Source organism: Schistocerca gregaria, chromosome 11, assembly GCF_023897955.1.
Source record: "Schistocerca gregaria isolate iqSchGreg1 chromosome 11, iqSchGreg1.2, whole genome shotgun sequence".
In the NCBI taxonomy this organism is placed as follows: Eukaryota; Metazoa; Arthropoda; class Insecta; order Orthoptera; family Acrididae; genus Schistocerca; species Schistocerca gregaria.
The window spans coordinates 142,727,682-142,750,954 of record NC_064930.1 but is presented as its reverse complement, the minus strand read 5'-3'; the positions used below and the strand labels follow the sequence as shown (position 1 = coordinate 142,750,954).

At 40.9% G+C, this 23,273-nt stretch overlaps 1 protein-coding gene across 8 annotated transcripts in view; it reads left to right on the top strand.

Annotated features, from left to right (window-relative positions):
- The window catches only part of LOC126295260 (uncharacterized), a 298,048-nt gene that overhangs the window by 188,524 nt on the left and 86,251 nt on the right, over positions 1-23,273 (top strand). For all 8 annotated transcript variants that reach the window (XM_049987670.1, XM_049987668.1, XM_049987669.1 and 5 more), the window contains 3 exons: positions 3,150-3,473; positions 5,609-5,778; positions 10,407-10,728. In XM_049987670.1, the coding sequence (XP_049843627.1) occupies positions 3,150-3,473; positions 5,609-5,778; positions 10,407-10,728 (816 nt within the window). The remainder of the gene's footprint in view (positions 1-3,149; positions 3,474-5,608; positions 5,779-10,406; positions 10,729-23,273) is intronic.

Below are 23,273 nucleotides of genomic sequence, written 5' to 3'. Positions count from 1 at the left end.
ACATGAACTGCAGGTGATTATTAATCTAGTTTGCTGCATATTCTGCTATGTATCCAACCTGTATTTGTATCCCAGGTGTTTCAAACACAGTACTTTGGAAAACTTGAAAGCCAATTTTTTCTGTCAATTTATGAATTACATGAAGAATCACCTATTTCTCGGCATTTTTTAATCGTGTTCCACACACATTTTGCTACGGAGCAGCAAGCAGCCTCAACTATTCTCACACTGCGCATAAACAGCGCGACAATTGGAGCACAACAATACAGAGACTGTGGCTGTAAACGATTTTTGAAATAAAAACCACATAGCTAAAGTCTGATTAAGGAAAGGAAAACATTAAGGACTGTAAGTACGGTAGAATATGTTTCATTTAACTTAACTTAGTAATAAGATATCTAATACGTAAGTAGGACCTACTTCCAAGAGTGTAACAAAACCAGCATACGTCTGCTGTGGCTTCTGACCAATCATCGCATTTGTGTTTCTGCCCAATCATCGCGTTTGTGTTTGTTTAAATCATGTTTAGTCTTACGGTGAACATACTGTACCAGTCCCGACTGAAGACTCACGTAATTGATTCATACGCCGTGACACTGGACGTAACACTTATGTGCTGCTCAAAAGTAATAGAAGAACGGGACCTATCTGTGAGGCACCACCATACTCACTGACGGTGATAATCTGCGACGGTTGAGGATGGAGGTTTGTTGCTCGAGACGATCCTGTGCTGTTCGTCAGCAGTCCGTGCCTCCCAGTTAGGACTCTGCTCCAAATTATTCTATTTGTGTAATGTTGTTAACAGCAGGATATTTGTGAGACAGTAATTTTCTATTCCAGTTGCTGCCAGTCTCCCACCGATGGTGCACGGTGATAAAAATGTAGGAGGGGTCCTTTAGCCATCCACACACGGCAGGCTCCGACGTGTGAAGGGATTACGATATGTTCTGTAGACAGTACGGCAATTGTCCCATCTGGCGATCGGATGTGGAATATTGGCGACGAATATACTGGCACTGAAGTTAACGTGCAGGCCAACATTGCGTCACTGTCGTATGTAATTGCTTCACAGGTGTGGATATTATGCGATTCGTCTGGCCAGCCAAATGAGGACCCACAGTGAGGCTGCTGTCAAACTGTTAGGTGCTGGTAAGACCATTTCACACCAGCCCGTCGTATTTCCACAATTGCCTAACATCATCACTCAGTTGCCAGGCAAACTACAGCAATCTAGTGGCTTTGCTGCCTGTCACAGACAATTGGAACTCTAACCTGTTAACTTAACAACAGTTTTTCAAATTATGTTCCAAAGAATATCTTTTTTTTTATTATTAATGAAAACCATCCTATAATGAATACAGTTTTACGTGCTTTGATTAAAAATCCAGAAACAGGAAGATATTTTTTGGTTTCTGTGTAGCTGTGAAGACAAATCATGTCAAACAATGGAAAATCCAGAAGAGAATGTAACAATATTATGAAAAGGAAAGTTGCTTTTCACCATATAATTTTAATTAATATTGTGTTTATACGGGTTGCTGGTGAGGAGGAAATTAGTTATTAGCATTTTATTGATGATCTCATTCATAAGCAGCCATATCACAGTCATCACAGTCGCTCAAGAAAGTTATAATTAAGCTTTACTTGTTTAATCGGAATCGGACGATGACTCTCCTTGTCCGCAGTCTCGATGGCTCGAAGTAATCTGCAATCCTGTGTAAATAAATAAAATGTCTTGGTTCTCTTGCATTGCGTAGTCAGTGGGGGATACCTCAGGTCGAGTGGAAAGTTTGCTTTGGTAGAGTTTAATTATCCGATGAAATAATGGAGCTCTTGGATCTAATAATTGCAGGTTTGTTTCCAATTCGTCGGACGTTCCCTTCTGATTACCGACGAAACGACATCTCCGTGCAAATTTCCAATTAGAGAATACATATATAATGAAATTCGTTACACACCTCTGATGTAAATGCTCAGTATATATTCTCTTGATTAGCATACAATATATTTCCAATCTCTTTCTTCCAGTAATCTCGATAGAAAAATTACAATTATTCAGTGCGGCTATTCAGCACGGAGAAAATCCTAGAAGTCCTCTCAACACACACCAGAGAGAATATTACAAAGAGGAATTATGCGCTCATGGAATAGTAATAGTACGTACTACTGTTCGCATCGATTCTGTGAGTGTATAGACGGTCAAGTAGAAAACGTAATTCACTCATAGAATTGTGCAGGGATAATTAGTAGAATATAACCATACAGCGGAGATGCTGAGTCGCAGAGAGAGAGAGAGAGAGAGAGAGAGAGAGAGAGAGAGAGAGACTGTCTGTCATCTATTCTTGATGAAGGCCTTGCTGGCCAAAAGCTTTATTTGTGACAGCCTTGTTGTTGCGCCTATTCGCGACTATATGGTGAGTAGCAGCTTTCTTTTCATAATATTGTTACAAGAATAATTACGTGTTTCAAGTTTCCCTGTGAACACGAATCTCAGAGGAGGTGATTGAAGCAGAGTGGATGTATTTATCTCGTACTACAGGTGAGCACTTGTCACTCAGCTGACAAACTGTTGTCACTAACAGTCTCCTATGAAGTAACATCACATTCTTCATCACTTCCTGAGCAGCTAAATTCAAAGTCAAACTCTGTATTACTCAGCCATCTTTCTTTTAAAGCAATGCCTTAACAACAATGTAGAACAGAGTCTGAAAGTGCATGTTTTCTTGTCTTGTATCCAAAGCTGCACGCAGTACAGACAATATCTAGTGCCAACAGCAGCAACCAAAATGCAACAGCCGCACTACAAACGTAGGAACAGATGCTCTCTAGCAATCAAATACATAAATGGTTGCCCAAGTATACTCGGGATTTTCTGTCAAAACAATAAAAATGAGATAACTCTGGGTTTTAAGTTAAGGGGCTACATCTTTTACATACCTGCCAACAGTGTGTTCATATACAAAGCTACATTTATGTTCAGTCATGTCATCTGGGTACTTAACTTCTGTTATCTGGCAGCATACTAACACAAGTGTTGGTTTTACAAATTCTGTGATGAAAATTTATACACTTATGTTTATGTTCATGTATTAGTGTACATCTAAACTGTGTAAGGTTGTCAGAACACCGCATTTCTCCCACTTAAACAGCACCGCCGCTCCGAGTTCAGCCGGTGTGTCGGTCTCCGAGGTTAGCGGTAGTGCCCCCGACTCGCCCCAACGTAGCAGTGGCCACTGTGTGGATGACCGTCCAGCGTCGGACACGGTGACGTTGACGGGAGAACCCGTTACTCTGACCTCCCCATCTGGTGGCATCGGCAGCAGTGGCACCGCTACCGACAGCGGGGCAACCGCCTCGGACGTTGCCGCCAGTGGATTGGACGGAGAGCAGCACTCCACGTGTGCCGCCGACACAAAGCCGCCGTTCAGCTACATGGAGCTCAGTGCTATGGCCATAGTGCATTCGCCACACAGGTTGGTAGCACTGCTGCCGGGAAATGTAAACTCCTTCACGAAAATGTATTACTCCATCCATAATACGTCCCACTACAGTTTAGTGCTACCCGCGGCATCTTTCACACATGATAGGTATGACTTGGCATTGTTCCTTCGTCGTCCATAAGTTTGCTTTCACATATTTCTGTGTTCTTCATCTTAGAGGAGCAACAATTTCCCAGAGTCCTCTGTTATCTGTGGATGTATTCTTATCTGTGTCTTTCCGAACAGTGTTCACCCTCTGCAAGCTCCCTCCAGTACCCTGCAAGTTATTCCCTGATACATTAACACACATCCTGTAATCCTGTCTCTTCTTCTCGTAGATGTTTTCCACGCGTTTCTCTCCTTGCCAATTCTTCATAGAACACTTCATTTCTCTTCTTATCAGTCCACCTCATTTTTGATATCCTTCTATACCTCCACAGCTCAAATGTTTCCATTCACTTCAGTTCCGGTTCACAACAGTCCATGAATCACTTCTGTGCCTGCTGTGCTCCAAACGTACATTTTCAGAAGTTTCTACCTCAAATTAAAGTTTATACTGGTAGACTTCTTTTGGCCAGAAATACCTTTCTTGCTTGTGCTAGCCTGCCTTTTATGCCTTCTTTCTTTTGCCTCTCATATGTTATTTTGTTTCCAAGATAGATGAATTGTTTCATTTCATCTGCTTTGTGGTCCCCAACTTTGTTGTTAAATTTAACACAGTTTTCACATTTGCTACTCTTCATTACTTTCTTTCTCTCTTATGTTCTCATATCTGGGCCTACCCAGTTAATTTTTTTCATTCACCACCCCACCAAATGCAGTTTCCACCAACGACCCGTGTCGTCACATGTTCCCAACCACTCAACCTGTACATTTCTTTCTATTCTGTACTAGGCACCCTTTCTCATTGACTTTTTAGAGGATGTCTTAAGTAAACGACTTGTTTAGCTCATGCCGTGTAGAGTTGCTACAGTACGCTGGGCGAAAGGCGGTCTGATGCAATATTGGGATGTATCCTATGACTTTTGTCCCCTCAGTGGATTGGGCAGTAAACCCTTATTGTCTAATCCAATTTGAAAGGTTTCTTTGCGGCTCATTCCTTGCATTATGTCCAACAGTTCCTCACAGTAGTTGAGAACTAGTCCTCTGTAATTTGTTGTTTATTCCTATACTCTCTGACAGTTTTTTGATGTGTTACTAACTTTTTATTTCTAAATTACCTTATCTGTAATATATGTACTGACTTGTTCTGTGGCCTAGTACCTGTGGCTTATGTGGTCAGCCAGACTTTAATTGTTTTCTTGTCTCCCCCCCCCCCCTCCCCCTTTGCCCCCTCTCTCCTCTCTCACCCCCTTTTTTCCTTGTGTCTTCTGACTGGTTTTAGCTGGCCCATCCTGAATTCATCTCCTGTGCCAGTCTACTCATCTCAGAGTACTGTGTGTCTTCTGCTACAGTTTTCACCCTCTACAACTCCCTCTTGTGCTCTGATGTCTTAACACAATGTCCTGTCATCCTGTCCCTTCGTCTTATCTGTCCTTACCATATGTTCCTTTCTTTGCCAATTCTGTGGAAAACACCGATTCCTTACCTTATCAGTCCATCTGATTTGTCAGCATCCTCTATTTGACCACGTCTAAACGTTTTGATTGTCTTCTATTCTAGTTTTCGTACAGTCCGTGATTCATTACTGTAAAATTCTGTGCTCCAAACGAACATCCTCAGATGTTTCTTCCTCAGATTAAGCCCAATTTTTGATGCTAGCAGGCTTCTCTTACCCAAGAATGCCCTCTTTGTCTTTGCGAATCCATTTTGTATGCCCTCCTCGCTTAGTTTGTCGTGTGTTGTATTGCTCCCGAGGGAGCGGAACGTCTTAAACCTGTGGTCCCCAGTCTTATTAACAAATAAAGTACGACAACCCAAAATGGACAGTAGAGCTTTTTGTCAGCTTGAGACCACCAAAAACTATAAAAGAACTATATATTTCTGAAATTGCACACAATCAAAAGTGTTAAGACGACTTGTCAGGCAGTCGTATTAAGGGAGCCGAAAAGTGCCCATTGCTCCTAGTTACAACTCGGGGTCTCCTTTGCACGGTCCAGGCTGAGCTGTGTGCTTTTGTTTTCTGGCAGGAGGGCAACGCTTTCTGAGATCTACGCCTACATCACAAGCCGTTTCCCCTATTTCAAGCACAACAAGAAGGGCTGGAGAAACACGATCCGTGGGACCTTGTCACTCTACGAGTGCTTCGTCAAAGTGCCACGGGAGAGTGGCGTCGGCAGCAGCTACTACTGGACGCTTGGTGAGTTTACCGTCACCTCCTTCGCCTTTTCCTACACTCATCTCTGACAAAAATAAATAAATAAAATGTTCTGAAGCTTCCAGCCACATTGAATGGTTAAAATGCCACAGGCTTTTGTCTAGTGCCGAGTGTAATGATTGCCGATGGCATGCTGGTGTGCCCTTGCATACTGTAGCTGCTAGCTGTGACTTTTCTTGTATCTGTTGTAATATGTTATGTGGGCATATGCTGACTCAGTGTTTGATATGCACATTTTGGCTTCACTGATTGGCTGTCGTTTTACGGCTGTAGTCCCTGTGTTTCTGACCTAAGATTATCAGGAAATTTTTGCTCACATAAATGTCTCTTATTCTGCTCAGCCCTCCTGAAATGGAAGCTCTTATACCACGAGAAACTTCAGTGAATGCTATCAGGCTGGCACTCCAATATTTCTATGCCTGTAATTAAATTTTCATCCTTCTGCACACTTATTTTCAGTACAGAAGAAAAGTATTTCCTACAGAATATGAATAAGGTATAAGAGACAGTCAAATGAAAACTGAGCACCCAGCAGAACAAGATTATGGCAGGGTCGGATTCAGAGGTAATCACCATACACGTTAAGCCATGTATCCCAGCGGGAGAAGAGATGATCCTTCCCCTTTCCACAGAATGTGTTCGACTGTTGACAGATTCACGAGAGCACCCAATCCTGCACTTCTGACAGAATTCCACATTTGTATTTCTTCAGGTCACCAAAGATGTGAAAATCACACAGTGAAAGGTCCAGGCTGTACGGAGGATATTGCAGTGTGTATGAACCAAATCAGTGAAGAGTAGCCTTTGTCCAGTTGTCAGTGTGGGGGCAGACAGTATCGTGGAACGGGATGATTCCATCTGACAGTCAGAGGTCAAATGGCAAAGCTGCTAGTGGAGACATCTGGCATCTTTCCCGCCAAATAAATCCAAAACTGTTCACACAAGTTCCTGTAGGGACACGATGACCATCTCCTTTGACTGCAAAGGTCCTGTGCTTGGCGAGCTCCTCTAGGGCTACCACAAGTTCTGGAAATCGGGGAATTTCAAATGTGTCGAGGAAATCAGGGAAATATCATGAAGAATTTGAAACATCACTGGAAAAATCTCGTGTTTGTCTCAGTAGATAGAATGGTTTGTTTACAGAGGTCTCGTGCATTTTCGTTGGCTGGGCACAGCTGAGTGCGTGAGCCTTAGCCCGTACGTATTCACGGTTGGGATGTCTTTTATGTTGTCCTTTGCTCCCTTTTCTTGCGTGCAACACACACACCAGTTCAAATTGTCTTCATTGGGTCTCTTTCATTAGTCACATCCTGTTGGTAATCTCAGATACAAATTCCGGAACTAGTTTACTCACTATATTAGTTTAGAAGACTGGCAGATACAAGTGAACAGTAGTGAACACTGCTGAATTGTATGCATACGTTCATTTGCTAGAGTTCTCTTCAATTTGTTCTGGAGTAAACTGAGCTTAAGAAGAAATTGACATTGAACGTTATGCGTCCTAATAATGTACGGGATGGGAATGAAGGTTTTATCGCTGAATTTTTGTAGATAAATCTTCTCCAGTTACCAGGTAGGTCGTGGTGTCAGGTTCTCACAACTGTTCGGAATGTTTCCAACTTGTCACGTGCAGGCAAACTGTCGGCCTCACGTTCAGTTCATTCCTGTGTAGCCAGTTGCCCACAACAGGCGTACCTCAGGGAGAGATGTTTCTGCAGGTAGTGTTGGGAGTCCCCCCTGTAGGGTTGACGGGTTCCGACAGTCTGGCTGTCTATCCTGTCAGCTGTCCTCGCCACTCACATGTCAGAGTGTTTCTGTTGTATTTCTGCTAATGCCACATCCTGTGTTCCAATTCACGAGATTGTAATCTTCTCGTATTTCCGCTTCGAATGTAATGAGCGAATCCCAGAGCGCATTGATGCAGCAGATCACGGTTGCCTGTTCGAGTCTGCAGTGGTAGAGCGCAGCATCAGTGAAGGGCACATGTTTGTTTTTGAAGAGACAAGTGTTCTGTGCCCCACTTGTGTGATCCGGAATTAGGTCACAAAAGAGGCAGTGGAAGTGAGAGTACGTGGCAGTTGTACTGTGTGCTTTTATGGAATCAGTTTGGGCAATGATAAAACGGTGTGACTGATCTCAGAAGGTTAGACGTAAGTTATGAGAATCGTTGCAGTTGATCTAGGAGTCATGTTTAGGATCCACATACTTTAAGTGTCTGTAAAGTTTCTTTTATTTTCTTACCAATTTCTTGTGCAGTAGTTTTACTTTTGCGAATAGGGTAAAATTGTTCAAACTTCATTTTGTAATCAATTTGTTGTATCTTTTCTTGGACTGTGTTGCCTAGATTTTTGAATAAGAACTTTTCTTCTTAGTTCTACTAAATAAGAAGTACCAAAATTACTTTCTAGTAATCTGCAACTATGTTCTCAATAAAAATGCAGAACGGTGCATTACAAATGACGTATTTTCTCATAGGTATGATAAATTAACTTTTGTTTATTATTCAAAAAATATCTTTCATATAGTAACTTCCATAATGTTCTTGAGAAGCAGCTCAAATCAAAAGTTCGTAATACTTGATAAGGTACCGTGTCTTTAAAATGCTGTTACCTACAGTGTACAGCAATTCTCACGATAATTATTCCACTAGACGGAACGTTTATGCACAAAACACTTAAAACATATTTTTATGCACAAAATACTTAAAACATATTGTCAAGTTTGATAAAATCAAAGTTTAAAATATTACTATTTGTTTTCTTTTCTGGCATACTTGTTATTGATTGACCTTTGTATAATTTTAGATATTAGCTTTCAGCAGGCATTGTACATTTGAACGATACACTATACTATCTTGTCAACCTCGGCAGTAGTTTCTGACTGAGTTTTTCGTAGGATGTGGCATCGGCAAACGCAGTTTAGGAATGCTCGGGTGCGAAAGCGGCAGAGGCAGTGGGCGGAATAAAGAGACAGGACCGGGACTTTGTGACGGACGCCCTCCACCACCTATTTCTGCCCTCCATCGGATGTGGCACATTTTCCGGAGGCAAACAACTAGCTCATCGAAACTTCCTGGCAGATTAAAACTGTGTGCCAGACCGAGACTCAGACTCGAACTCGGGACTGTTTGCCTTTAGTCGGCAAGTGTCCTGTAGACAGAGCTACCCGAGCATGACTCACGACCTGACCGCACAGCTTTAATTCTGCCAGTACCTCGTCTCCTACCTTCCAAAGTTCACGCGAACCTTGCGAGACTAGCATCCCCGAAAAGAAGGATATTGCGGAGTTGTTTCTTAGTCACAGCCTGGGGGACAATTCCAGAATGAACTTTTCACTCTGCAGTGGAGTATGCACTGATATGAAAATTTGCCACATTAAAATTGTGGGCCAAACCGGGACTCGAACTGGGCTGTGGCTAGGCTGTGACGCCACAAAATCTATTCTTTCAGGAGTGTAATGTACGGAGGAAAACGTCTGTGAAATTCCGAAGGGAGGTAGTATGTGAGGTACGGGTGGAACTAGGGCAGTCACGACGAGGCGTGTGCCGTGCTCGGATGGCTCAGTCAGTGGAACACTTGCCCGGGAATGACAAAACGTCCCAGTTTGAGTCTCAGTCTGGCACACTGATTTAATCTGCTGGGAAGTTTCGTATCGGCACACTCTTCAGTGAGCTATTTGCCCTCTGTCAGGCTGTTCTTTACATCCGCCACCACCGATGTTCTGCTAATGTCCTCTGCTCTGATTCCCTGAGCGCCCTCCGGAGCCTCGGTGATCCGTATCCGGTTCACCCTTTCGTGCCCCGGGTCCGACACTCTCTTCGGCAACTGGCAGACGACAGTTCTCCGGTTTCCTCTATGTGGGTTCCTGGCCGTGTCGGTATCCCCGGGAACGAAGCTGCAGATGCTGTGGCCGAGGCTGCCGTCCTCCAGCCTGGGACAGCTTCTCGTCATGTGCCTTTGTCCGATTTTAGCAGGGTCATTTGTCAGCGCATTTTATCGCTGTGGCACGCCGATCGGTCTGCGCTTACGGAAAATGAGCTTCGGGCCTCAAAACCTCTCCCCACGGCTCGGACGACCTCTTTGCGCCCGTCTCGGCAGGAGGAGGTCGTTTTGGCCCGGTTGCGATTTGGACACTGCCGGTTCCAAGCTGCCATCTGCCGACGGCTGTGCAGGCGCCGTTCTGCCCGTGTGGGCAATTGCTGACGGTCCGCCACATTTTAACGTCCTGTCCGGATTTTAATACACTGTGCACTGATCTCGGCCTGCCGTGTACTCTGGATAAAATTTTATCGGATGACCCAGGAGCTGCTGCTCGCGTTCTTCGTTTTATCCACTTGACAAACCTGTCTAGGGACCTTTGATTATGCTGTTTTCTTTTAATCCCTTGCCTTTTAATGTGCCTTTTATAGTGTTGTCCTTTTCAGTTGCTGTTTTAATGTTGTGCCTCGCAGTGCATTCATAACTCGGTCTGGGCGCTATTGACCACTGTGTCGTGCGCCCTATACCCACACAAAAGCAGTGTACACTATTTTTCATGTTCAGTTGCAGTGCGTGTCTCAGTGTGTACTTTGATGACGTGCCCACCGAATAATTATCGTCCGTCGGTTGCAGACCCGCAGTACGAGGACATGTTCGAGAACGGCAAATTCCGCCGCCGTCAGCGCGCGAATTGGCCGTTCGGCAGTTGCCCGTCGGCGGCGGTCGAGGTGGCGGACCACGTTCGACACCGGAACCGCACTAACCAGCCCCGACAGCAGCAACAGCACTCCGGCCTGTCGGAACACTGCCAGCTGCCGAGCACTGCCACCGGGCCTCGGCACGGCTCCCAGGTGCTCCACACTGCTGACGCCACCGATACTGGAGACGGGGGCGGCGGCGGCGGCGGCGGCGGCGGCGACCACCTGTCGGGCACCACCGACTCGCACTGTGCCAGGTACAAGAACAGCTGAGCACCTTGACAAGTGACCACATTGTCAAAAATATCAGATCTCACCTCACATTGTTATTACCCTCCATTTTATTGAAGTTCTTTATACGCAAGTGCTTCAAAGAGCATGGAGACTGGATTAATAAAAAAAGAATAAAGTTGAGATGTCAGTTTTTATGCCTCAGGTTTCCTACGTAGTCTTCTCCCCCCACCCCTCTCCCCCTCCTCTGCTCCCCACCCCTCACTCTACTAGAGTATAATGCACAGAATGTTCGTACTTCTGTGTGAAACTGTCATAAAAGTCCTCCTTTGGAATAGCGTTCAACTTGTATGTAACATTTGCTTGAATGTTTGGCTATATCACCATAGTCTTGAATTCCTTGTGAATTTCTGTACCTTTCTGTTTTGGAATAGATTCGCGTTGCTAATCCATTTCGTCACCTTGGTGAGCCACAGCCCCCCCCCCCCCCCCCCTTCCAATCTCCCCCTCGTGAGACATATTGTCCATGTTTGCAATTTCAGTGAAGTTGAAGTTGCTGTAGGGGTCAGGGCATTATTGTTGCCATCGTCTCCCCTCCCCGTTTCCAAACCTGTATTTTACACCCTTCCGCCCCAGTCGCCCCCGTCCCCTCCCACAGGGGAGTTAAAGCGTGCTGCATGAACTTTGAACACTCTTTTTCTCTTCTGCAAAGCATTCTGGTGATTGTTTTAAAAACATGATGTGCAGATAATGTTCCATTGCAATTTCTGACACAACAGTGTTCGTATACCGTGACTGCACATCCTCAGTGTAACACTGCATCCTCACAAGCATCTAATCAAATTCACATTGGTTGTTTGCAGTTGTTAGTTAGAGCTACCACTGTAGCTATTGTCCTGATTTTGCTTTATATGTCAGGGAAAAAAAAGCAGCCTTGGAACTTCTTTGATGGTTCAAAAAAAAAAAAAAAAAAAAAAAAAAAAAAAAAAAAAAAAAAAAAAAAAAAAAAAAGTTTAAATGGCTCTGAGCGCTATGGGAGTTAACATCTATGGTCATCAGTCCCCTAGAACTTAGGACTACTTAAACCTAACTAACCTAAGCACAGCACACAACACCCAGTCATCACGAGGCAGAGAAAATCCCTGACCCCGCCAGGAATCGAACCCGGGCGTGGGAAGCGAGAACGCTACCGCACTTTTTTGATGGATTTTGTACGTTTCCAGCCAGTATCTCATGCTGTGACTAGTTAGTCATAAGCTTCCTTAATTCTGTTTTAGAGCAGACAAGTTATTAAAAAGCAACCTGTGGAAATCTAATGGAAACTGCAACACGAAGACAAAGAAGTGACATTTTACAGTCCGTGGTATAACATTTCTGTGAAAATTAAGTTGATACATCAACAATGCCATTGCTTTTAGCTAGTTTCATATTTGACAGATCATTTGCACAATAAATTGTAATTGTGTGGAATGAGTCATTTTACTTCACACTGCAAATTAATTTGTAAAAACGGCTACGTGCTGAACAAGTATAAGATTTTTTTTTAACATTCACAAGTGAGTTAGTAATTGTTACCCACTACCTTTTACACATTACTATAATAGAATTTCTTCTACAGAATAGGAAGAGTTGTCAGGGAAAAACTGTTTTAGTCTGCTTTCAAAATTTACTTTCGTCTCTGTTTATATTAGTGGATAAGTTATCAGAAATATCAAATGTGGCACTAAGCACCCCCCTTTTTCTACTAAAGGCAACCTTAATGTGGAGTAATAAATTTAACGTTTCTTTCTGGTACTGTAATGATGTACACCGTGGTTACGTTTTGACTGCAGTGGATTATTTACAACAAATTGCCTGAGAGAATAAACATACTGTGAAGCAGTAGTCACTATGCTCAACCCCTTAAATAGGTGTCTACAAGATGAACATGGGTGAGCATCAGATGTTATTCTTATAGTGCGGTTTTGAGCTGTGAAGACCTTCTTTCTTAAAGATGAGTTATCCCAGAATGTTATTCCAGTGACATATTTTGCATATTTTATGCAATTATGTCACATTTACAGATTTGTCTGTCCCCAAGATTTGCCTTGATTCTAAGTGTGTATGTGGCTGAACTATGTTTGAAGAGTTCCAAAAATCCAGTTTAAATTGTAATCAGTATGGACACCTAATAATCCATTCAGTTCATCAGTGATGCTACCCTACTCCATAGCTTATTGTCCTGTCTCTTTGTTCCATATGGCCTTAAGTCTGTTGTCAAAATTGCCAATTTCTGACATTATGTACGTTTTCCTCGATTCTTTAACAACTTTTCTTAGCAATTTTTGTAATGTGCTACTGCTGCAGGATCTCTAATTGTTTTTCCCAACAGGTATGTTTCCCTTTTCCTTTCTCATGACACTTTAATCCCTCTAGCAGTACTGTTTGATTTCCTTTCTGATTAGCTTACAGTAGGATAAGATTAAATTTAATGCCAGCATTTGGTTCATTATAAATTTCATCCCAGGTTCCCTCTTGTAAGCTGTCCTTAAAAACGTTTGTCCTGGAGTAATTCATCATTCTGACTGCTTTGCACTGGGCAGTATCCACACTGTAAGGCAGTATCTTAACTTAACCTAACTGCATCATGAGTAGAGAGAGCATTTATTACTGGGTAAACAGTTATTTTCATGCTTTGAGCATCACGGAAGAAAACGTCATCAGTTAGGATCCTATTGGCTTTGTCCACTTATGTTGTAAACTTAATTATTGAGATCAAATTGTAGGATCCAAATAAGGTTTCCACCTCATTTTTACTGTCAAAATCCTTTAGAAGTTTTTCTCCGAAGCCATCACAGACTTTTACTGCCTGTTGCTGTTTGACGAATAGCTTAGCAATGAATTTCGATTCCTCATTTTAAAAAATTTCAATTAAAAGTGAACTATTTTTCAGTATTAATTGACAAGCACACACTTCTGTTCGCTAATCACTACAAAATCTATGTGTATCATTGTTTCTGGATTTGCTGTCAGTTTTAATATATGTAACAATTCCTCCTTTTCCCGTATTACTTCTGCATGAGACAGATGTTACAGTGTAATCTTTTATATGTCACTCAGCTAACCCTGTGGTTATGCGCTGTTCAGAAAGGTACAGAATACCCTTATAAAGGAAAGTTGCCTTTTACGACCTCTGATCGGATATTCCAGAGAATAGAGACTCCAAAATAGCATCACACAAAGGTTGGTAACGGTCTACTGTTGGTGGCACGCAGTCAGAGATGTGCGTGGGCTGCTTGCGATTATGCAGTTTAATCCGTAATCAGGCTTATGGTGACGTATGGGGAAAGATGTACATAGTAGAAGAGCGTGTTCTATTGTTTTTCAGTTGTGTGTCGTTAATTTACAATGTTTGTGATGAAATGTGGTGCACATTACACAATGGTAATAAATAGAGAAAATGTTATTACATCCCCAACAAGTATGCAGTTGTTACTTGCCGACAACACAGTCGGCCTCTTTGATGTCGAGGTGAGTGTCATTGTGACTGTGTTATATGGCCTGTGACGGATACACAAACAGTAGAATACATGAGGTGAATGGACAGAATATTTGCAACGTGTGCTGGAAGTGTTCATGTCGACTGCAATACCTTGCACGAATTTTTTCCGACTGGCCGACCTGCAGTCGTCAGTTCTCATACTTTGAGCTCTGCCAATTGTCGCGTCTCAAATATGCCACCACCTACAGACAGAGCCCTCCACAGCTGGTAAAACACACTTTCTCGGATGTCGTAAAAGCTGCTGATTGAGATGAGTGCGTTACAATTGGACACGTGCTCACGGTCACACCTCTTGTTAAAGTTTGTGGGAGCTACTGTCTCAGGAATATAAATTTCCTTCAGGTGAAAAGGGTGAACAGTTACAGCTACGAATATACAGTGTTCTTCGTATATTTTCTTTGTAGAGACAGTCGCTCTTGACTGCCAAAATCAGTCGCGCGCACTATCACTTGCACATCAAACTGATGCGAGTCAAACTCTCATATTTCTGACAGTCAAAAGCATCCATAAACAATAAATTTCATTTTATGTATGTACACCTAACACAGGAATTTGGACAAGTTTTCTTGTAGCTTTAATGATTTTCTCACAAATAAGGTTTTTGTTCATATGAATGCTATCTTTTGTCGCTCTTGACTGCCAAAATCAGTCGTGCACACTATCACTTGCACATCAAACTGATGCGAGTCAAACTCTCATATTTCTGACAGTCAAAAGCATCCATAAACAATAAATTTCATTTTATGTATGTACACCTAACACAGGAATTTGGACAAGTTTTCTTGTAGCTTTAATGATTTTCTCACAAATAAGGTTTTTGTTCATATGAATGCTATCTTTTGTCATTGTATCACTAATAAATATTAACCAGTTACAGTCTTACATCTCTAAATGCTCTATTTACTAATGCTGTAGCCACTTTCACTATTTCATGTTTTAAAAGAAAATTCACTTTTTCACGCACAGCATGTGCGCGTAATTTGAAATACGTAATACTCGCAGAAAATCTATTAGAACAGTTCGACAGTACTCACTGAGACCTATCTACTGACACTACGTTTGTATGACTCGCTTAAAGTGTAATGAGGAGGTTTTGAATAAGATTGGGAAAAGAGGAGTTTGTGGCACAACTTCACAAGAAGAAGGGACCGGTTAGTAGGACATGTTCTGAGGCATCAGGGGATCACCAGTTTAGTATTGGAGGGCAGTGTGGAGGGTAAAAATCGAAGAAGGGGGACCAAGAGATGAATACACTAAGCAGATTCAGAAGGATGTAGGTTGCAGTAGGTACTGGGAGATGAAGAAGCTTGCACAGGATAGAGTAGCTTGGAGAGCTGCATCAAACCAGTCTCAGGACTGAAGACCACAACAACAACAAAGTGTTAGTGGGCTATCAATTTTTAAAGATCATTTTATATCCAAAACATTTAACATTTAATAACTTGTAAACCAAATCTCAAATGAGGGCGCATCTACGCACACACATCTAATTTTTGTGTTTAAAATCATGTGACTGGCTTCTCTGTCACTGGTTTGGTTTAGTTTTTATTTAGAGTTTCCCTTATTTAATATTTTCTTTATACACGTAGTTCGGCCACGGCAACTACCCCCAGCTGTCCATTCAAATGATCGGGTTTTTCCCGCCACACGGCCCGTGTCTCCATCTAGCCGAACAGCATTCGGCATTTCTCGCACTCTGAGCACTGCCCATCGTCACGTGCCAAATGTGCCGCTACTCACTGACAGAGCTGCAGGGCTCGTCCGACTCGGCATTGCCCCTCCACAGTTGTCAAAACACGCTCTTTCTGCAGTCGTAACATTTGCCGATCGAGCTGCTAGCGGTACGACAGGACACGCGGTCGCGTCTCCCGTTAAAGTTTTTCGTAGCCGTTTCCAAAATGTACCGTCTCGGGAGTATAGCTGCAGATGTAACTACAGTTAACATAGTGGGGACTGGTCAGATTCCTACCTTCTACAAAGGGCGATGAAGAAATGTTTTCCGTTTACTGTTTGTTAGTAAATAATTTAGTTCCACAGTTTCTCGGGCACAGAATCCACACCTGACCTCAGTTTTTCATCTTTTTAAAGAATCTGAGTGGCTGTGGGCACCCATCCCACACATGTGGGCAGAGAAGCAGTCACCTGAAGATTTAAAAGAATTCCCGCGGCAGTGCATCGACGATGCAAGAACATCGAACAAAACTACACTCTGAACAGCTGTAGCAGCACTGAGACCAACCCCCATACAATTCATATTTGGCGGAATGATCAGTCTTCGTGAACTCGCAAGCAATATTAATCAAAATCTTAATGAGGGGGGGGCTTCTGAATGACTGGCGAAAGTACACAAGGATTGTTGGCACAGATTTTTTCCTTGGAAACTCTATAACTGATACTGCTATCAAAGCTAGTATGGATGAAGCAAATAGTTTGGCTCAGGCTCTATTAGAAGACTAATAATGCTGACTCCACTCAGATGTTAGATTGCCATATCCATCTAATGCTTTTAGAAATTGGTGAAACTTTATATGATTATCTACTTAAAAGATATTAAGTTGTGCTAGATGAAGCTACAACAAGTAAAAAAAATTGTGTTTTTAATGCAAGTGCTGAATCTATCAAGAGGAGCTGACACACACACACACACACACACACACACACACACACACACACACACACACACACAACACACAGTAATGAATAAATTGAAAAACAATATTGTATGTAACCACTATGAAATAATAATAGTATCTCAAACAACTTAAAGTATAACTGAATTATATAAACGTGATTGTTTTCTCAACGATTTATGATGTTTTCACATTGTGACATGTATTTAAAATAGATACAATGAGTAAAATTTTTCTAAATACATGCTGTTATGTAGACAAAATTAATGACTACAGTACTGCAGATCTTTTGAAAATAACCATCAACACTGTTACGTAGTTGCTCTAAAGTCATACAGTTCAATAATCCTTTCCACTTCCATACAAACCACAAAATGTACAAGATTTTTGTGCTTCCAATTCAGTAAACTGTACAGTAACTCCCCTCACCCCCCATGTCCTTACCTCTTAGCAGCAGTGTAAACTGAGAGCTGTTTATTAAGTGCTGTGCACAAGAAATCATTAGTATGGGATATTTTATTTGATTTGACTATGAGAAATATGTGCTGCTCGCTAAATCAGCATTTGACATCACTGCTGAAAATGTGACGATGTGGACTGTTCGCAACAGCCAGACACTTCATATGGGCATTGCAGTTGTCACAAACACCTCAGGCACATGTTGCTAACATTCTGAGTCATAGCTGTTGACATTACTTACATTGACGTCAAAGAGGAGTACTATGTTATTGACAAGTAATGATTGTGTAGTTTTCAGGTATGCTGTAACATTTTTTTTTATTAGTTGTCATTGTGTAATATTTATCACATTTCGTCACACAGTGAATTAATGACAAACAACAGAAAAAAATACAACCCTCTCTTGTACTAAGTACATCTTTCTTCATACATCATATTGGTTACTGATTAAATTGTATAATTGCAAGACAAGTCCACGCATGTCTTTGACCACATGCTACCGACATCAGACTCATGGCAACCCTTTGTGTCATGTCATTTTGGAGTGACTTTCCCCAAAAATATCCAATTAAAGGTTGTAAAAGACAACCCACCTCCAGAAGGGCATCCTATACCTATCTGAGTACCACATAATCACATGTTTAGCTGAGCGACATGTAAAAGATTACACTGTAGCATCTTATCCCTGGAGAAGTAATATGGGAAAAGGAGGAGTTGTTATGAATATTCAGACAAAACATAAGCTCTAACACATTGAGACAAGTGGTTTTTTGTAGTGATCAGCTTGTAGAAATGTGTGCTTGTGAATTAATAATGAAAAACAGTTCAGCTTTAATTGTAAGTGTGTGTAGATCCACACTGGGAAATTTTGAACTGTTGGAGGAATCTGTATTCCTTACTAAGCTATCTGAAAGACAGCAGCAAGCAGTGACATTTGTGGTAACTTTAGTGAAAATAGTGTAAATTATTCTGATAGGAAAAATGAGCTCGAAACCTTATTTGGATCCTACAATTTGATCTCAGTAATGAACTTTCCATCACCAGTTGACAAAGCCAGTAGGTCCCTGATTTATGAAGTTTTCTTTTGTGAAGCTCATAGAAATAAAATAACTGTTTACGTACTAGCAAATGCTCCCTCTGATCTTATGCAAAGTTATTTAGGATAAATGAGATAGTGCCTTACAGTATGGATACTGCTCAGTAGAAAGCAGTCAGAATGATTAATCACTTCAGGAGAAATATTTTTAAGAATAGTTTATAAGAGAACCTGGGATTAAATTTATAATGAACCAAATGCTAACATAAAATTTAATCTATTCTGTGATAAATTAGTATTACTATTTGAAAATAACTTTCTGCATAAGCTAGTCAGAAATGTCATTAAACAGGACCACTAGAGGGATTGAAGTACACTGTGAAAGGAAAGAGAAAATGTATTTGCTGGCAAGAACAATTAGGGATCCTGCAGTAGTTGCACACTACAAAAATTACTAAGAAAATTTGTTAAAAAATCAAGGAACTTGCACGTATCAGAAATCAATACTTCCAACAACAGGTTTATAGCTATATGGAATGTAGACAAATGAGTCAGGACAACCAGCCACAGAACAATACGACAACACTGTCAAACTGACTGCAAGGACTGTAATTGACAGGTAACAGATGTATTTAATAATTATTTCTTAAATATAGTAGGAAGTATTGGGGCAAAGACTTAAAGAGAGAAATGTTGAAAAAGCATCTGACATAAAATTCAGTTGTGTGGTTATATCACCAACTTGCCCTTGTGAAATTAAGATATTTATGCATTCTCTCAAAAATAAAAGCGCATTTGGTTTTGATGGTGTTTCTGATGGAGTACTAAAGATTCATTCCCATACAATAAGCCCGGTCTGACCTTAAATATGTAATTCATCGATAACTTGGTAAACCTTTCCTTTATAGTTATTGTTGATGATGAATTTGTGGTACCTTAAGTTCTTCTTCAGTTACACTCAGGAGTAAAAGTACTGGTTTTTTGAATACAAAAAGTTGTCTGTCATAGTAAAAGTGGACATGGAAATATTTTGTATGACAGTGAAATTAACAATAAAACTATCCATTGCAGTTTAATCAAAATATGTTCGTTAAAAAGGTGTTTGCTACAGATTTAAAATGAAACTATGGTAGAATCTACGTATAAGTAGTGAACAGAATTTGCAAAATTTACACGTAATTAAAAATGGTGACTTTACAGCAGCTATCTAACAGTGTTTGTGGTTATTTTTCATAAGATCTTCATGTCGTAGCACATATATTTTGTTTATATAACAGCCTGTATTTAGGAAATATTAGTCGTTGTACCTATTTTAAATACATCTGATGATGTGGAAACAACATAAACTGTTTTGAAAGTCATTCTGTCCATGTAACTCATTTATGTTTAGTTGTTTTACATACATTTATTATTACACAGTGGTTACATACAATATTGGTTTTTCATTTTACTCATTGTTGAATGAAAAATATTTATGTATATTGACATCTCATGTCTTCTTTATCTTCTAATTGTTTTACTTACTTTTATTATTAAACAGTGGTTACATACAATATTGGTTTTTCTGTTTACACATTGTTGTGTGAAAAAAAAATAGTAACATGTCAGCTCCTCTTGATAGCCATAGTTTCAGAACTTGTATTAAAAATACAATTACTATGTGCCTTTTTGTAGCTTCGTCTAACACCACTTGATATCTTTTAAGCAGATAATCATCCAAAGTTTCATCAATTTCTAAAAGCATTAGATGGATATGACAGTCTAAAATCTGAGTGGAGTCAGCATTATTAGTCTTCTAATAGAGCATGAGCCAAATTATTTGCATTATCTACACAAGCTTTGATAGCAGTATTAGTTATAGTATTTCCAAGGAAAAAATCTGTGGAAACAACACTGGTGAACTTCTGCCAGTCATTCAGAAGCCCCCCCCCCCTCATTAAGATTTTGATTAATATTGCTTGCGAGTTCACGAAGACTGATCATTCCGCCAAATATGAATTGTATGGGGGTTGGTCTCAGTGCTGCTACAGCTGTTCAGAGTGTAGTTTTGTTCGATGTTCTTGCATCGTCGATGCACTGCCGCGGGAATTCTTTTAAATCTTCAGGTGACTGCTTCTCTGCCCACATGTGTGGGATGGGTGCCCACAGCCACTCAAATTCTTTAAAAAGATGAAAAACTGAGGTCAGGTGTGGATTCTGTGCCCGAGAAACTGTGGAACTAAATTATTTACTAACAAACAGTAAACGGAAAACATTTCTTCATCGCCCTTTGTAGAAGGTAGGAATCTGACCAGTCCCCACTATGTTAACTGTAGTTACATCTGCAGCTATACTCCCGAGACGGTACATTTTGGAAACGGCTACGAAAAACTTTAACGGGAGACGCGACCGCGTGTCCTGTCGTACCGCTAGCAGCTCGATCGGCAAATGTTACGACTGCAGAAAGAGCGTGTTTTGACAACTGTGGAGGGGCAATGCCGAGTCGGACGAGCCCTGCAGCTCTGTCAGGGGGTAGCGGCACATTTGGCACGTGACGATGGGCAGTGCTCAGAGTGCGAGAAATGCCGAATGCTGTTCGGCTAGATGGAGACACGGGCCGTGTGGCGGGTAAAACCCGATCATTTGAATGGACAGCGGGGGGTAGTTGCTGTGGCCGAACTACGTGTATAAAGGAAATATTAAATAAGGGAAACTCTAAATAAAAAATTAAATCAAACCAGTGACAGAAAAGCCAGTCACATGATTTTAAACACAAAAATTAGACTTGATGTGGCTTACCAAACAAAAGTGCTGGCAGGTCGATAGATACAAACAAACACAAACATACACACAAAATTCAAGCTTTCGCAACCAACAGTTGCTGCTTCAGGAAAGAGGGAAGGAGAGGGAAAGACGAAAGGATGTGGGTTTTCAAAAATGTCTGCTTGTGTCTGTGTGTGTGTGTGTGTGTGTGTGTGTGTGTGTGTGTGTGTGTGTGTGGGCGCGCGCACGAGTGTATACCTGTCCTTTTTTCCCCTTAAGGGAAGTCTTTCCGCTCCCAAGATTGGAATGACTCCTTACCCTCTCCCTTAAAACCCACATCCTTTCGTCTTTCCCTCTCCTTCCCTCTTTCCTGAAGAAGCAATCGTTGGTTGCGAAATCTTGAATTTTGTGTGTATGTTTGCGTTTGTTTGTGTATCTATCGACCTGCCAGCGCTTTTGTGTGGTAAGTCACATCAACTTTGTTTTTAGATATAAATGTTAAATGTTTTGGATATAAAGTGACCTTTAAAAATTAATAGGCCACTAACACTTTAGACAAGTCATACAAACATAGTGTCAGTGGCTAGGTCACAGTGAGTACTGTCAAACTGTTGTAACAGATTTTCTGTGAGTATTACGTATTTCAAGTTACGCGCACATACTGTTGATGAAAAAGTGAATTTTCTTTTAAAACATGAAATAGTGAATGTGGCTATAGCATTAGGAAATAGAGTAATTAGATATGTATGACTGTAATTGGTCTAATTGGGTTGTATTTATTAATTATATAACAAAGAAACATAGCATCCATGTTAACAAAACAAAATTTGAGAGATAACCATTAAAGCTACCCATGAACTATGAGCAGTACTGAAAAGCTGGTGAAACTAGTGTCAATTTCCTGTGTAATATGTATGTATGTATGTATGTGTTTATATAATTAATGTTGTTGTTTGTGTATGCTTTTCAAAGTTGCGAATATGAGAATGTTAATCGTGTCAGTGCAAGGGTGTAAGTAATGGTGGCCATTTTCGTACGGGAACTTGGATTTTGGCAATCGGTTTGGAGCGGAGTTTGGATGGACATCACCTTGTGTGTGGGTTAGAAATATTTTCTAGAAATTTGGTTGTGGGCTTGTAAAAATTTCATTTGTGTGCTAGGAACTCTGAAATATCTGTAGCTTGTGTGGAGATAAAAAAGTTTTCGTCATAGCAGCAGGTTGGTTGGGACATGTAAATATGTCACACGTGTCAATCCTTGGGACTAGGCGACTTTGTATAAATTTTTATGAACCGTTCTGCAGTTAATTTTTATTGTCACCTATAATTAAAATATCATTAAATTGTGATCACAGTACTTCAACTTATAAGTATGATGAAGAACTTAAATAATTTTTGTGGATTTTGTAAAGGTCGAGCAAACACGTGATGTCGGTCACCTTACTTAGGTTCTCGCACTGACGAATATGTTAATAATAATCTATTGTGAAAAGTGTAAAGGATATTCCATTTGTTTTTATGCAATAAACTCAGTTTTTGAAAAGAAAAAATCGGTGTGAGAAGTAAGCATTGTTTCACCACAAATCCCTGCTTGCATATTTATTATCTTGTGGCGGATTTCATTTTAGGTTAATATGATGGATGCGTCAGTTGATCCCTGGACAGTGTCGTAGCCAATATTTTCAAGTCTAATGATGCATTAGGAGGCCTTGCAGACAGTGTTTTTCATGCTTTATTTAACTTTTATTCATGCCAATGGACGTAGGGGCTCAGAAGTGTATCTCCAGTGGAGGCAACAGTGGTTAACTTTAACCTCAATCATTTATCTTTAACAGCAAGAAGCAAGAAGAGCAGTGTAAAAATTCATTATCATTTTACATTCACAAATATTATCCTGCTGTATCACATTTTGCAAACAACATTGTGGAGTCTATTGGAGGCTAGTTTGTGTACAATAGTCGTGTCCCACATTTCACGTTTCGGTCGCGTATGGTGTGTAGGAAGAACATTTGCTGGTAAGGACCCTTGTGACCTAGAAGCTCTCTAATTTTACCTTCACCGCCCTTTTAGGAGTTCAGTAGAGAGGAACTAATATATTAGTTCACTTTACTACGAACACACAATTTCAGAACTTTGGTAGAAAACTGCACTGTGATGCACAAAG